Source organism: Pelodiscus sinensis, chromosome 9 (assembly GCF_052426305.1).
Source record: "Pelodiscus sinensis isolate ZL-2025 chromosome 9, ASM5242630v1, whole genome shotgun sequence".
In the NCBI taxonomy this organism is placed as follows: Eukaryota; Metazoa; Chordata; order Testudines; family Trionychidae; genus Pelodiscus; species Pelodiscus sinensis.
This window is the reverse complement of record NC_143060.1, coordinates 25,983,802-26,001,258: the sequence shown is the minus strand read 5'-3', so window position 1 is coordinate 26,001,258 and position 17,457 is coordinate 25,983,802. Positions and strand designations below refer to the sequence as shown.

At 42.6% G+C, this 17,457-nt stretch overlaps 1 protein-coding gene across 1 annotated transcript in view; it reads right to left on the bottom strand.

The window, feature by feature from the left end:
• The window catches only part of MSH4 (mutS homolog 4), a 116,282-nt gene that overhangs the window by 56,834 nt on the left and 41,991 nt on the right, over nucleotides 1–17,457 (bottom strand). Inside the window, exons 5-8 of the mRNA XM_075936277.2 lie at nucleotides 11,986–12,101; nucleotides 9,774–9,947; nucleotides 7,777–7,949; nucleotides 4,494–4,561 (exon numbers count right to left, since the gene is read on the bottom strand). Coding sequence (XP_075792392.2) covers nucleotides 4,494–4,561; nucleotides 7,777–7,949; nucleotides 9,774–9,947; nucleotides 11,986–12,101 — 531 coding nt within the window. The remainder of the gene's footprint in view (nucleotides 1–4,493; nucleotides 4,562–7,776; nucleotides 7,950–9,773; nucleotides 9,948–11,985; nucleotides 12,102–17,457) is intronic.

The following is a 17,457-nucleotide window of genomic DNA, read 5'->3' as shown; positions in this document are numbered from 1 at the left end:
TACCCTGGCCTGGAGGTCCTTAGGAACTTCAACTGCTTGAAGCCGGGATAAGCATCTCATTATTATGGATATTGCCATAGCTTTTGCCATGGTGTTGGCGACATTAAGGGCCATCTGCAGGGCTGTACAAGGTATAGTAAACCACTTTAGAAATGGCTTTGAGGATAGGTCTCTTATCATAGTTTTGCATAATTGTCAAAGTCGTGATTAGCGAGTAGGGCTGTGTAGTTAGCTATGTGAAGTTGAAGGGCTGAAGAGGAGCACATTTTCCTCCCAAACAACTCTAGGTGTTTGTGGTCTGTATCTTGTATATTTGTTTTGTATTGATGATTTTTAGGCCTTTGATTTGCAGCATCAACCACTAAGGAATTGGGATGAAGGTGTAAGAATAAAAAGTCCAGGCCTTTTGATGTAACAAAGTATTTTCTATCAGCTCTTTCGTTGGTTGAGGGGGCTGTGGCTCACACTTGCCATACTTTGTCCGCTGCTTCAAGTATTGTCTCGACTAGAGGCAGTGCAATTTTGGACTTTGTAGAGGGTAGAGGTTCTTTAAAAGCATATGCAGCTTTTCCTGTACTTCTGATAGCACAACCTCCTGACCGACAGCCACTCTTTTGAATAAATCCTAAAATTGTTTTAGGTCATCACTAGGGAAGGAATCATATGGGATAACCGCTTCATCAAGTCCAGAAAACAAGTTGTCATTTGGTGACGTGTCTGATTGTTGGACGGTTGGCTCATCCTCAATCTGCTCTTCCTCAGAGTCCATGCTCTCTGTTGTAGAGTGTGATGGATCAGAGTATGTAGAAGACAGTGATCTCATTTGGGTGTGGGAGGGGCAGTGGAATTGTGTTGTGGTGCCCAATAACAATAGGGGGACCAGCAGCTATGATACTGAGGATAGTAATGCCAGTCCGGGTGCCATGGGGTGTATTAATAGTGTCGTAGCCTGTATGTCCCATATGATGCATGTGCTCTCTCTGGGGATGAGTGTTGTGAGAACACACTCCTTGTATCCCCCTGGTAGGCACTGAGTTGTGATAAAGTAGGTGAGCGTGGGGAGGGCGGAGAGCCTCTCATTGATAAGGAGGAGCAAGAGCAGTGCCGTGTTGACTCACCCAGGGATCTGGTTCTCATTCTCTTGTCAGTTATTGATGGAGCATGTGTTTTACTGCATATTCGGGAACTGTGGCAGCTTGATGCTTTCCACCATGGTGCCAAGTCTGTTGGTGCTGGCAGTGGAGGCTTTGGTGCCACTGGAACCCTGTGAGATCTGGGGTTAGTATGCACCATGAGAGGGCAGTTGGAATTTGTCCTATCTTTTCTTGGCGCCGGAGATGAAAGCCGTGCTGGAGGCTCGCAGGGTGCCAGTGATAGCACTAGAGCCGTTGGCACCATGGGTGCAGGCAGTGCCTTTGTTGATTTGGGGGCCTTAGTAGGTGCCCTTTATGATGGCTGGGAAGTCGGTTTCACAGACTGTTTAGAGCGCATTATTTAGCCTGTTAGTGAGGAGGCTTGTGATTTTTCAATGCCCAAGGTGCCTGGTTCAGTTACCTTACTAATTAGTGATGGGAGGGAGTGGGCTTCATTTTTTAAAGCACTTTTTGCAGTGAAGGGCCTAAGAGGTTCCCCAGAATGGAAGTTGTGTCCAAGTCCTTATTGCCCCCATTATGCGGATCTAGGGCTTTATCAAAGGACAGCAAGTGCATTCTGAACTCTCTACTCTTGCGAGCTCTTGCTGTCAAATTGTGACAATGAACGCATTTTTGTGAAGCATGCGTCTCTCCCAGACAGCATATGCATTCACTAAGGCTGACAGAGTCCTGGTATTTCTCACAGTTTTTGAAGCTGGGAGAGCCCAGCAATTTGTCTGGTGCTGCTGTGACTTATTTATAAGTAAAAGCTCTCTTTTTTCGGGGGAGAAGGGAGGAGCAGTTTGTAGCTCACCACAACTTGCCACTGCACGGTAGTAAGTTGTTATTCAACTAGCTATACACATGCTGAAGTAAAAGAACAGTTCTGTTTTTTTTAACTATTAACTGTTTAACAGAAGAAAAACTAATAGGAACAGGTAAGTTTACAATATCACAGCACAGAATCCTGGGGTACTGGCTCCAGGATGAGGATTACTGTACTGGCTGTAGAATAGTAATAGAAATGTAGCCGTGTTAGTCTGGTGTAGCTGAAGCAAAATACAGGACTATGTATCACTTTAAAGACTAACAAGATGGTTTATTAGATGATGAGCTTTCGTGGGCCAGACCCACTTCTTTTGATCTGAGGAAGTGGGTCTGGCCCACGAAAGCTCATCATCTAATAAACCATCTTGTTAGTCTTTAAAGTGCTACATGGTCCTGTGCTGGCTGTATCTTCCTCCTCCTGCAGCTGCTGTTTGTCCTCCTCCTTATCAAGGAGCTCCAGCCAAGCGACCACAGGCGTCTCAAGTCCCGAGTCCAACATTACGTGTGGGTAAAGGGCTTCACCACCCCCCAGGATTCTGTGCTGCTCCTCATAATATGGGCACCAGTGTGGTCCTTACCCAGAGCGAGAGCTGCACTCCCTGGCCCTGGCGTTTCCTTGGCGCTGCTCCTTGACCTTGCTCCTGACTTGGTCCAAGATGCAGGGGTGGTATCCCCTCTTGGCTAGAGCCTTGGCCATCCAGCCATAAATGTCAGCATTCCACCTCTGGGAGTGAGGATCCTGCAGGGTGGCCTCCTCCCCCTACAGCTCCAGGAGGGACAGGATCTCTGCCCTGGACCAGGAGGGCGCACAGCATTTGCTGCCCCTGGGTGGGTCCTGGGAGCCCTGGGGCTGCTCTCTGTGAGGGCTAGTGGGGTCTTGGGGGGGTTGTTGCTTGGCCACACCTCCAAGTTGTACAGCAGGGAGAGCTGCACGGTCAGGTGAAGCTCTCTGGGATGGCTTCCTGCCACAAGGCTTGTCCTGGGTGCCTGCAGCTTCAAGAACTGGAAGGAGACAGGAACTATAGAGTTGTGATTAATATGGACGGAGTATCCACCAGGGCACCTGTGTTATTTGCTGGAGACCTTTTCTTTCTAAAGAAAACCCTCCACCCCATCCACGCATGCCTTTTCCGAAAGAGCTCTTTTGGAAAAGGCGTTTTTCCTCATAGAAAGAGGAGTACTGCTGTTGGAAAAAAAACCTCTGTTCTTTCAATTTACTTTCGAAAGAACATGATTGCAGTGTGGAAGTAACTCAAGTTCAAGGAGGAGAGTGGTTGGAAGAGAGTGTTTGGAGCTCCATCTATAGCCAAGGGCAGTAAAGAAGGAACTGAGAGGAGTCAGGCTGCGTGCGCTAACTTCAAAGGTGGGAACACCACGCACCTCTCGCACATGTGCAGCCCGACGGGACACTGCTATAACAGTCTCCGATCCGTGGCACCAGGATAAGCCTGACACCAACAATGGAGCACCCATGTGGACATCACTTGAAGAAGAACCAAACATTTTTTACAAATTATAATTCAATTCCTATTTACAGACAACTGAAGAGAAGGAGAGGGATCGAGGTCCATCTGGAACCAAAGGTAGTCAAGAAGGAACTGAGGGAAATCGAGCTGTATGCACTAACTCCTAAGGCATGAACAGCACGCGCCCCTTTTGTGCATGCATGGCCTAACTAGATACTGCTAGAAAAAGACTCCGATCTGAGGCACTAGAATGAGCCTGACACCAACTGTGGAACACCCACAGGGACATCACTCGAAAAAGAAATTACTCTGATCTGTGATGTTGACATCTGTTTAAATATTCTTTGTATCCTTCTATCTCTAAAGCAGCTTGCTATGAATGGCTATTTCAAATTTTCAATTTATTTTAATCCCCCGTGTTATATTTGAAGAAAATGAGTTGTAATATAACAAATAGTAATAATTGATGCATCTAATTGTGCTGTCTATGTTGTGTGTATGAATAGTTTGTACCCTGATGGTTGCTGAAAGAGAACTTCCCAGTTGTAAGTGACTTTCACTTGGCTTTAGCGTAAAAGCCTGTGTTTGGCACCCAAAGGAACAATATTCTAACAACTGGCTTCAGAGGTTTGGGAGTTTTATTTAGTTACTAAAACTAAAAGAGATTTATTTTTAATACATTTTTGCAGACCATTTATAAGGGATAATTTCCACTGCTTTATATTGCATAAGAAAAGTCTAAGGCTAGCTAACAGTCAACACAAGGTTAAGTGAGTAATCAATTAAAAACCGTGAGTATATTGCAAAATAAAATTATTTCTATTATACAACATTTAACATTAAGAAGGTATATTTTCCCTTCCATGCTTCTCTCTTCTACTCTCCAATAATGTTGATATGGGACATGAATAAGTAAAAGGATGCAGATTTTAAAACTACAGTGGTATTTGTGAAAAAATAAGTCACTTTTTCTATTCATTCTCCACAATGGTCACAGTGCCTTGTTTCCTCCTCAAGGTAACTGATTATTATTATTATTTTGAGATAAATACAATTATAAACCTACCGTATCTTGCTTTGGAATTTGTACTAGAACTGAAAGAAGTTGTTCAGTATCCAGGAATTTTGAAATCACTGTAAAACAAAATTAAACACAAATTAGAAATTAAACTGAAACTTGCTATAATTTCAATAACAAATCTTCAACAAATAAATTGTTTAAATTTCCAAAAGAAAACAGGCACAGAAAATTACTTAGTACTTCAGTTTGTGAAGCCATTTTCTTCTCTTACCCTATCACAGAAAAAACTTGACAAAGTATTGCAGCTTCAATTACCAGAAAGAAAGCAGACAAAAGAACTCTCTATAAATATTGAAATATTAGTAAATGGTGGTTTTTTCCAATCCTCTAGAACTTCTCCATGTTATAAGATTAGTTAAAAACCAACATCAATGATTTCTGAGAGTTCCTTGGCCTGTTCTTTTAATATTCCTGGGTGTAATTTATCCAGGCTTCACAATTTAAAAATCTTTAACTCTTTAAATTTAATAGTTGCTGTTTAACTTCCTCCGTAGTTACTTAAATTATACTAAGTATTTCTTTCTTATTGCAAAGTAGTTGTGCTTATTAAGACTGAAAAGTGCTCTCAAATTCTTCTGCACGATAAGAATTCTGTTAATACTGCTGAGAATGGGGAGAGTGGAAGAATGGTTGCCTGATGCAGCACTAAAGTAAATCAGCAGGCAAACTGCAGCCTGGGATATGCAGGTGAGTAAAAAAGAATGACTGCCCTGTATCTTTAAGCTACAGAGTCTTTGGCTTGTTGGTCAAATGAAGGGAACAGTACTTTATGGCTAGGGGTTGGGAGATGAAAGGTTGCTGACTCATTCCCTAGAAATGTAGAGTTTATAAGAGGCAACCCTTCACCTGAAGCTTCCTTTTTACATGCACTTCCTTGTGGCAGATGTCCAGTGCAGATAAACAACAGGAAAGATAGACAGTGACCAGACAAATGGTTTGGAAAAAGACTCAGAAAGAGGTGTTTATTAAAGGAACAAATGGGGGAGGAGGTTGGGGACTGCTATGATTGGTATATCAGGTAGCCAACTTTGCCATTCTTATAGCCTACCATCCTTAACCCTTCTATAAAAGAAATGAATTTTAAGATCCTGGCAATGGATTTGCTAGAAGGATTTGGATGAAAAAAGAGGAAGAACGGGTAAAAGCGTGCTAGGCGATTATGAAATTAACATAGAGTTTACCTACACTGTACAATGTTATCTCACAGGTAATTCCAAACATCTAATAACAAAGTTGCAGCCTGATTAAACCCATATCAAATTGTTCTTGTCCTCAGGGCTATTGATAGGAGGGAACAGGGACCAAAACAACTTCCCATCAACCCCAGGCCTTGTCCCCACCCTGCCACTTCCCGCTTCTGCTCTGTCCCACCCTGACCCCATTCCACCACTTCCGTCCAATCCTGCCCCCCAACCAACGCGGTCTAGGGGATTAGCGCAAGGCCTGGTGCTGACAGTAGGAATCACGCCCATCCCCACATTCATTGATGGCAGGAAGTGGAGCAACTCAGTCCCAGCCTGCTCGTCTCCGCCAACTACCAGCCATGTCACTTCTTTCCACTGGTGAGTGTGGGGGGTGGATCCACACCTTTCACCAAGCCCCCTCCCTGGCAACTGGAAGCCAGGGGAGCAGAGTAGGCTGGGGATGGGTTGCTCCATTTCCTACTTCTACTGGTGAGTGAGGGTGGGAGGGTGGCAGGCTCTTCCCCTGCTGCAGGTACCAGTCCCATCTCGTCCCCGGGCCATCCTGTACCTGCACCCCACACTCCCTCACCCCAACCGTGGGGTGTTTGTCTTGAACTATCCCATGAATAGGACAGGCCCAGCTATCTTTTAGGATAGTCGGACAAAGCAACTGCTCCCCACAAATTAAAGAGCTGATCAATAACAAAACCAAGAGACAATAGTTGACAAATAGTGTTCTGGGGAAGCATATACTATATCCACTTCCCCTACCTACTTCACTATCTTTGAGCTACAACTGCCAAAGCACAGTTTCCTCAGCCGCATCTTCACATGCATATTCCTGATATACTGAAATGGGGTTGATGGTGGTGTTCCCTATACGCTGTGTGCTTGTGCAGCCATTCAGGAGAGACTGAAATGCCACCAAGCGGATTAGCAGAGGGCCCACTGCTAGTTTTTTTGTTTTTATCAGTGGTGCATATTCATAGGTGTCTTGTACATGTACAAATTTATTCTGCATATGGATGGAAAAGATTAGAGGAAACAGCAATTGGTGGGCGTAAATGAAGTTAAAACTGGAGAACTATCCTCCATGATTTCAGGGGAAAGGAAGCAAAAAATACTAAGCACAAAGTGAGCAGCCTGGTGTTTTTGTACCAATTGTGATATACACTTTGCCTCCTTTCTTCTTAATGGATTGGATATAAATCTCAAGAAATGTTTATGGTAGGATGGAGACAGAGAAAGAATGAAAAATGCCACATCACTATTTTAGGTAGTTGTGATGCAGTAACTATTTCTAACATTTCATTTTAAAAATGTGTATTTGTAATGTTTACGGTGCAAGCATAAAGGATAAACATACTGTCTGAGCCACAATAATGACCTGCAAAATTTGGTGATATTTATATATTCACATCTTTTCTGTTGGTACAATATCAAGCTTAAAAAGGGTAACTCTAACAACTATATGTCATCCACTTCTGTGCTGTGAAAGCCTTAGAAAGAGTTTCTGATGTGACCAAAAGTAATTGCTCATTTAGCCCAAAACACAACAAGCTGTCCAAAACCAGGAAATAAAGATTTACCAAATTTAATGTCAAACTTAGCTGAACTAACTGTACTCTTTAGCAATGTGTGTGTGTTCGTGTGACTGTTTCCCTGTATCTTATAAGCCAAAAATTAGAAGCTACATATTTGTAACAGTATGCAAATTAGATTACAGATATTACTGATATATATCTGAAAAGCATGGCTCCAACACAAAATGCACTTAGTTAAATAGTGGAACCAGTTCAAAATTCCTCTAAAGTACTATTGGCTGGTCTGCCTCATTTGATAAAAATTTTAGCAAAATGATTAAAAAAAGAGGTAAGAGGTAAAAAAGTCACATTAAATACTATCAGATTATGAACTATTGGTAGAAAATAGCATTTTTGAAATCCACTATGAAATGTAACTTGACAAGTCAAAATATGTTTCATATTGATTTTAATACATTCTATGAGTTTTCAGCAATTATAAAAAAAACAAAATATGTTATTGAGTATTCGTAGAGTTTTAAAAATAAAACAAGCTATTACCTGCCTGAAGACTAAAGAAGAGTTCCTCCTCCTGGAGTAGTTCCTGAATACAATCCAATCTTGTGTTAATTGTTTCAGCATCAACCAGAGGCTCCAGGATATTAGACCTAAGTCTTCGACTTCCACCTGGAGTTTTAGTATAATTTAGAACGCCAAAAAGAGTGTGACCATTCCTTTTAAAAATAGCAAAAATAAAAAAGTTAAAAAAGTCAACTTGATAAAAACCGAATGAAGTTTTCAGATTAAACTAGCCTACAATTCACAGCTTGATTATCAGAAGTGCTGAGCACTCACAAATCCCTTGGACTTCATATAAGCTCTGGGCCCCCAGACCTTTGAAAATCAGGCTGTGTGCATATTTTTGTCTCTTATAACAGTTTTCAATATAAATATATGTAAATAGATTGAAATTATTTTAACTTATCTATTTTCAACTTGTAGTCCTTCAATTTGTTCCACTTTACTTATAAACACTTTTTTTCATGGGAAAAAAATATCACCCAATGTCTCAATGGAAAATAAATGTTTCAGGCCAACACAACCATGCCAATTTTAAGCATTGTAACAGGAGCAAAATCAATATCCCAGATCTAATTCTAACGCTTTTTATTTAAATATACTATGTGAAAAATATTTGCACAATAATTTCAAAAGCCATCAAACACAGAAGAAAATAAGCTCTGATTTCATAAGAATTTAAATCACCAGCGTCAACAGTGGGACCATCATCTTTGTAAGCTGCAAGGATTTTTACAATGATTCAACATCTAGTTTGATCATTAAAATTGATCCCTAAATAGATGACCCTTTATATATCCATCTACTCAATTTTTAAACAATGGCATGTTCCAATGAAACTGACATTATGACTGCTTGTGAGAAAGGACATGAGAATTATTTGAGCCATGTAAAAATCCTATGTGAAAAAAGACTGAAAGTCTGTAATAAATACATTTAGAAAGGAGATTAATAAAAGATGACATGATATAAATTTATAATAATAAGTAATATGGAGAAGAAAGATTTAGAGCTACTGTTCTCCCTAGCTCATAACACAACAAAGAGATATTAAATTGCATTAACAAGAGGTATATTTAAACTGATCAAAAATAATATAAAAAAGGGAGTCCGCCTCCTGCCCATCTGGAAGCAGCAGCAGGTGGATGTGGGGGAAGCAATACTCCAAAGTCTCATTTCTCCCCGTTTGGAGACAACTGTGACATCTGTGAGAAAATGTGGAGGCCAGAACCCCCACCCAATGGCTAAAGGAGTAGCAGTGGTCAGAGGAGGTGCCCACAACTTCCTTCATTCTAACAAAACAAAAAAAATCACCACTTTGGAAGGGGAATCAGAGAGATCTTTCTTCTTCCTAGGAGGAAAATGCCTTTTGGTGAAAGAAATCCCCGAGCAGGCTGCCTGCATATGTGGAACTTTGCATATGACCAGCTCATGCTGCTACCTGCTACTGCTGCAGTTAGGGATGAAAAAAGTTTTGGATCTTGGGAAGCCAGTCTTGTGTAAGAGAGATAAGACTAAGGAGTGATAACCCTGGGCACATGGTATCTTTAGAGAATATATCTTTCACAAAAATGTTTACTTCTGTAACACTGCCATATTCCGTGAATCTCTAGATTATTCAAAATTTGTGTCAGTTATAGAAGTCATAGCTGCTGACAACTAGTTCATCTGTGATGGAAACACCATACATCTTTACACAATTCTTATCTTTTCTCCTTTTCTTTCTAATCCCTTCATTACTAGGGATTTCCTGATGCACATAAAACAATTCCAGACTAGAACTATGAATTTGGCATTAAGCTGCAGTTTTCTTTTTTCAAATTATTTAAAAATCAGTTTTACTTACAATATAATTGCTATCAGGATAGGGCCAAATTAATGTTTTGTTTATGATTAAATAAATGTACCACAGAACTTGGTGAATTATAAATGTATAACCATGCATAAAACTTGAATTTCTAAAAACAAAATAACCTTACCGAGAATCTCTATTGTTAGTTAACAATTCAAGATTTTGGGCTGATGATGAATCTATCATAGCAGTTTGCTCACTTCCCTGGAAACGAACCTTAAGTGACTTAGGAGCATAAACTGAATTTTGAATAAATTCAACATATTTTAGCAAAGCTGCAACAGCTGCTAGACAGTAATATCTGTAAAATAATAATAATTTACTGAAGATTAAATATTTCTGCTCAGCAGCACAAAAACATTTACTTCATTTAAGGAGTAGGTTTCTCCTAGCATCCCTATGCCATGCTGTAGCCATGTTCGCATCTTTTAGGGATTTGGAGCACAATATAAACCAGGGGTGGCTAAATTTACTGACCTTCCATGCCATATATGACAATCTTTAGAAATTTGAGAGCAGGGCACACCTCCCTGGGCTTGTGACTTCAGCCTATCCCTGATGAAGCCCCAAAACCCAGCAGGTGACTTCCACAGGGACTGAATCCACGAGACAACCCTCCTATTAGACCAAAAGCAGAGGTGAGGTGGGTGGGGAGCATGTGGAGTCACATGCTCACATCCCTGATTTTTGCCAAGGTTTGCTGAATCTGCTTGGTCACGTGGTACCAGACACCTTACCTGCACGACAGTTCTTAAAGCTAACAAATTGGGAGCTTCAGCCATGAAGAGAGCCAGCAGCAAAGAGCTGGGAGCTGCTGGGAAAGCTGCTGCTTTTGCTGCTCTGTCTCTTTGAACCTGGTCCATTTACCGGGAGGGAGGAAGGGTTTGAAGGACACAGTTCCCTGGGACCCAATGATTCAAAAGTACTCAGGACTCCTGACTGCTGGAACAGCCAAAGCCATGGTCTTTTAAATTGCTACTGGAGGGATGCTCTGTGCAGCTCTGAGAGGAGGGGCCAGAGCCACAGTCTGGGCAACACTGAGGACTGGCAGCCCCTCTCACTGACACCTGGGAGCTGCAGAATTGCTGATGGTAAGAGGAGGGGCATGATTCAAACTGTTGAGGGCATGAACCTTTAAAAACTGTGCGCCCTGAATTCAGCACACCCTAGTCGTCTCTGGCAGAAACATATAGCCTCACCACAAGACAGAAGCCCTGAGCTCCCCACCATCTCTGACAGATGGAGAATGGGTGGGGGGACTCCACAAGCCATACAAACTGTAAAAGAGTCACATGTGTCTTGTAAGCAGTGGTTTGATAATCTGTGGTTTGACCAGTACGATCAGGGCCCAAATTTCCAATGGCGCAGATCCACTTTTGTATGGGCTTTAAGTAGGGATGTTAAGAAGCGTGTAATTCGTTAATCGAGCAGTCGACAAACGTTCTGGCGACTATACAATTAATCAATATGGGTTAGTACTGCAAAGCACTTAGCCCTGATTTGTGCTGGGACCTGGGAGCTACCCCTGCTGTGGCTCTGCAGAAAAAGTATTTTAGGAGCTGGGTGGGGAGGCATCCCAGCTCAATCCCAGCTAGTGCCAGGTCCCGAAAGTTACCCCGCTGAGGCTCTACAATAAAAGTCTCTTAGGAGCTGGGCAGGTAGGCAGCCAGGTTATGTCCTGGCTCACAGGGGTCCCAGGAGCTACCCCGCTGTAGTTCTGCAGTAAAAGTATTTAAGGAGCCAGGCTGCCAGCAGGGATGGCTTCCAGACCCAGCACCAGCCAGGTTGCCAAGCTTCTAAAAAGTTTACTGGGGGAGGGGATCATGTAGTCAACAGCATTAACTGATAAGCTTTTGCTTATCGGTTAATCATTTAATCGACTACACTGTTATATCTCTAGCATTAAGTCAAACATGCCTGTGTCTGTACATGCACATAATCTTGGATATTGTGCATGTGTGAGTCTGGCAGTGCAATTTTAGAAATGCTTTACTGAAATGTGAATCCAACTGATCAAGTTTTCAGTGTTGCTTTCTAGTAACTTCCTCTAGCAAACACAAGGAACTGACAAGCTCTTAAAGAAAGGTTGATAGGAGTGTCTATAAACAGTGGAACATCAGGGTTTCAAGAAGCAATTAAAAATTGATGCATCATTATTAAAGAACATATCAGAAATCTCTGAGTGAAAAATAAAAAGGCAACTACATTTACAAATCCTGAATTTCACAGGTGAGTGTACCAATTAACGAGAAGCCACTAGCCAGTGTATTACATCTGTACAAATTGTTAAAACCTTTTATCTGGAAACACTATTTCTTTTTCACTTATCTTAAACATACTTGGACTGAACCTCCATTAGCACAGTGCTAAATTCAGATGTACACAACTGTTCTATATATTCCAATCCTTTTGTTTCATTGAAGTATTTTCGTTGGACTGTAGTAAAAGTCACATTCTGATAAAAGCAAAAAGAGCAAAGGTCTAAAAATCTCATGAAAATGAACTATAGTATTGTGATAATTTTGGGAATCATTCTGTCAAACTATGACATAGAGGCCCATTGGTGATTCACAACTAAGGGTCAGCAATTCTTATCAAGCCTAAGATGTATGATGTCGTCCTCCCCTTCCCTCCCAAGACAACTATCTAGATCTGTATCTGAAAGCTGTCATAAAGATATCAGACACAAATGGGTGGAAGACCGGTTCTGAAGCTTATTACATAGAGCATGTACAGAGTATGTACCAACAGTTATAGATGTGTGCAGGAATTACCCTTACTAAATAGGGTCATTGAACTTTAGAAATTATAATCAGACAAAAAGCTATTTTGGCATCCATCACTTGAGGGACTAAAGAGGCCAGAGTTCTTGAAATCGCAGAATGCTGGATCCTTCAATCAGACCCTACCAGAGGGGGTGACCACAGAGGCCATTTGGCCAAGGCCTCAGGAGATAAAGGGGCCTCAAATTTTCACATTTTTTTATCAAGTCATTTCCATTTATTATATACCTTGCAGTTATAACACAGACAGCAAAAGAAGTTATATATACCTTCAAAAATTGATTTAAATCATTGAGGAACTTCGGGCCTTTACCAATTTTTTTGATCACATCCAAGTTTTCATGTGCATGACTGGAGACTGGAGTAGCTTCTGTGATTAGCGATTCTACATTTTGAAACACTGTTTACAGTCTTTGCATAATTTAGAGGTTTTGAAAGTCGCAATTAATTCCATTACTATAAAGTGATTTTGCTTGGTCTGAGGGTGAGTATAATCTTTCAATTAGATGTTTATATCTGCATAAGAGATTTTCGCATTCCTGGGGTTTTTTACGTGTCCTTCGTATACAACAAACATCAGGCTCAGTTGTAAGCTACCTTTTCATCCAGTTTTAGATTCACCTTTAAAGGTTTTCTTGTGTTGTTAAACTTTTAATTCTAGCTGTTTAATAAACTTTATTTCTAATCTTGCAATCACCGCGTGATCATATTCTTAACAATACACCAGTTATTAGAGAAATTTAATAACGGGAACATATTAGCAGATGAAATTTCAAGACTTTGAAATAAAGCTATAAGAGCTGTAGTAAATAACACCACAGAACTGTTGTTATATAATATTAATTGTGAAGTATATACAATTGAAATTTTACATAACCGATAGCCCTTAGCGTATTAATTTATTGTGTGTTACTGTGTTTTAAAAGAACCCCTCTATAAAAATGAAGCGAAGATTGGAAAGTGATAAAAGAGACAGAAAAAAAACAAAGTGCAGCAGCAGCAAAGAGTTTAAAGCCAATAACATTATTTCTCGTAGAAAAAACGCCTCAGCCATTAGAGAGTGAACATATTGACAGGGACACTTACAGTTCTGATAATGAAAACTTTGTACCCACAAACAACATTTCAGTGCCACTGCCTCAAAATGAGGCAGTGGCCCTACCTGAGGGGGGACCAGGAGGGCAGTTTGGGTGGAGCCTCAGGAGACAAAGGGGCCTCAAATTTTGACATTTTTCTACCAAGTCATTTCCATTTATTATTATAGCTTGCCAGTTACGCACACAACAAAAGAAGCTATGTATACCTTCAAAATTGATTTAAATCATTGTGGGACTTCGGGACTTCACCAATATTTTGGTCATATCCAAGTTTTCATGTGCGTGACTGGAGTAGCTTCTGTGATTAGTGGTATTACATTATGAAACGCTGTTTACAGTCTTTGCATAATTTAGAGGTTTTGAAAGTCGTAATAAATTTAGTTACCATGCAGTGATTTTGCTTGGTCTGAGGGTGAGTTTAATCTTCCAATTAGATGTTTATCTCTGCATAGGAGATTTTCGTATTCCTGTTTTTTCTTATGTGTTTTCGTATACAACAAACATATCAGGCCCAGTTGTAAGCTACCTTTTTGTCCAGTTTTAGATTCACCTTTAAAGGTTTTCTTGTGATGATAAACTCTTAATTCTAGTTGTTTAATAAACTTTATTATCTAATCTGGCAATCGCCCCAAGTTCATATTCATAATAACGCACCAGTTATTAAGAGGAATTTTAATAACGGGAACGTGTTAGCAGAAGAAATTTCAAGACTTTGAAATAAGTCTATAAGAGCTGTAGTAAATAATACCCCCAAACCGTTATTATATAATATTAATTGTGAAGTATATACAATTGAAATTTTACATAACCAATAGCCCTTAGCAAATTAATTTATTGTGTGTCAGAACCCCTTAATAAAAATGAAGCAAAGATTTGAAAGTGGTGCAAGTAAGAAATGAAAAAAACAACAGCATGCAGGAGCAGTTAAGAGTTTAAAGCCAATAACATCATTTCTCGTAGAAGAGACGCCTCAGCCATTAGACATTGTCCATACCGACTGTGATACTTCCACTTCTGAGAATGAAAGCTTTGTACTCAAAATGAGGAGGTCATTAATCAAGACACAGAAATGCCAACAGTAGCGATAGATGCAGAATCTACGCTCGATTTAGAGACTGTGCAGGCAGAAAATGAAGACCTTGGAGATGCTGTGCAGCAAGAGAAAGAACTTAGGACTAGCACAGGACACAGTGTAACAACAGTGATATCAGAACCTGATATTGGACTCTTGAGAAGAACAATGTCGCTGAAATGCACTCATTTCTCAAAGTGAGTTGCTTTCAGATTCCAAGCAATATACCAAAAGATGCCAAAAATCTAGCTTTTTCTACTCGTCCGCTAACAAAAACTCTTCCAAATGAAAAGATCTACACAAGAGAACAGCTCTGCTGGAGCATGGAAAAGTAGGCTCTGTACTGTGTACCCTGTTTCATTTTTAACAGTAATACTTCAAATGGATCAGTACTGTCTGATCCATCTGGTTGGAGCATCAGTAGAGGTTGGAGGAAGTTAAAAGGCCGAATACCTGCATGTGAAACTTCGGTATTGCATAAAGATAACTATGTTACATGGAAATCAGCTAGTAGAGCAGCACTACCTGACAGTTCAACTGAAAACTTACTCCTGAGAGAAATAAACACAGAAACTGATCGCTGGGAAAAACACCGCGGAGAGTTTCCAGGAGGGGAGCAGGCTCCCCACCCCCCAGACTGCAGTAGTTTTTGCCGAGCAGGGGGGCAAGGGGCGGCGCTGCGGGACCAACCCAGCAGCACCTCAGCTGCTCTGCTCCGCCGCTTTCCCAAGTCTGCTGCCCGTCAGTTTCAGCAGCGGCAGCGGCGGACTTGGGGAAGCAGCAGAGCAGAGCAGCTGGGGTGCTGCAACGTTAGTCCAGCAGCGCCGACCCTCGCCCCCATGCTTGGCGCCTGGCATCACCCCAGCTGCTCTGCTCCGCCACTTCCCCAAGTCCGCCGCTGCTGAAACTGACAAGCAGTGGACTTAGGGAAGCGGTAGAGCAGAGCAGCTGCAGTGCTGTCCGGTTGGTTCCGCAGCGCTGCTCCTCACCCCCCCGCTCGTCGCCCGGCAGCACCCCAGCTGCTCTGCTCCACAGCTTCCCCAAGTCCGCTGCTCATCAGTTTCAGCAGCGGCAGCGGCAGACTTGGGGAAGTAGCGGAGCAGAGCAGCTGGGGTGCTACTGAGTTGGTCCCGCAGCGCCGCCCCTCACCCCCCTGCTCAGCGATAACTACTGCAGTCTGGGGAGGTGGGGAGCCCGCTCCCTTCCCAGAAACTCTTGGCGGCTGCGCGGGGCTTCCCCCATCTTCCTGCAAAACAGCAGAGGGTTCGCCCTTCACCGCGCCATTCCCCGTCCACCCTCCACCCCCTAGCTGTTCGCAGTGTGGGTCCCGGCAGACCCGTCACAGGGGTATAATCCCCTTCCCCTCTTCTCCCCTTCCCTTTCCCAGCTGCAAGCGCCCATAGGGTTCACAGCAGCTCCAATTGTCCGGCTAGCCAGAGCACTTCCGGGTTCCAGTTGGTGCCGCACTATCATGAGTGCCCAACCACTGGATGCTGGAAAATTGGGCTGCATCTAGACTGGCATGATTTCGCGCAAATACTTTTAACGGAAAAGTCTCTTTTAGGTGCATTACGCAGTCCAGCACAAGAGGGATAGAAGCCAGCTACAGGCAGTGGTGTTTGGCGGCACACCAGGAGGCAAATCTGCGCCACTTATAGAGGTAAGTATTCCTTGTTGTTTGCCATCTACTATGTATGAGGACCCATTGAACTGGTGCCAAGCAAAGGGATTCGGATGGGTTCAACCAGTTAGGAACCATGCTGTGAGGTTCAGGGTGTGTATCTGGGGGTGTTTCAGCCATCATTGGTTCTGAGTGAGGAGATTCAGAAGGACCAGGAGGTGAATCGGTGCGTGTGAGGATAGCCGGTGAAGGAAGGGGAGCCAATGTTGATGTGGCCAATCCGATGCTATGAGGATGAGTCTCGCCCTAACTGCCCTCACTTTCTGAAGAACTCTCGGGCTCGGTGGTATGGGAGGAAAGGCATAAAGGAGGAGTTCACGCCAGCTGATGAGAAAGGCATCCCCCAAGGAAGCAGGGCCCAGGCCCGCCCTGGAACAGTACTTGTGGCATTTCGCATTGTGGAAGGTCGCGAAGAGTTCTACTCGCGGAGTCCCCCAGCATCGGAAGAATTCGTGTAGGACTCCATCATGCATCTCCCACTCGTGCTTCGCGTCAAAGTGCCTGCTGAAGAAGTCTGCAATCACATTTGTGACTCCAGGTAAGTAAGATGCCATAGGTGTTATTCCGTGGCGAATGTACCAATACCAGAAGCGGATAGCTTCTGTGCACAGGGAACAGAAGCAAGCCCCGCCCAGACAGTTCATGTAATACATGGCCATGATGTTGTCCATGAGTATCCTCACCATGGTGTTCTGGATGTGCTTGCAGAAGCATTTGCAGGCATTGAAGATCGTGCGTAACTCTAAAAGGTTTATATGTAGACGTGTCTCTTCCAGAGACCATTGGCCCTGTGCTGAGAGAGGCCCCATGTGGGCTCCCCATCCTAGCAAAGAAGCGTCTGTTGTGATTTAGTAGCAGGATTGTTGTTGATGAAAAGATACCCGATAGGAGATTATTACGTCTGGTCCACCACAGGAGCGATCGTGTAATGAAGGGTGGAGGCGCTACTGGTCTGTGGAGGTCGTATCTGGTGTGGTTGTAAACCAGTGTCAGCCAGTGTTGAAGGACACAGAAGTATAGTCTGGTGTATTTGACCATGTTTGCTGTGGCAGCCATATGGCCCATCAACCTCAGGCAGGTTATGAGTGAGGTGGTGGGACTGCTGGTAATGGTATGGATGAGTTCCTGGATGGTTTGAAATCTTTTCAGGGGTAGGAAGGCTCTGCCTGCAACTGAGT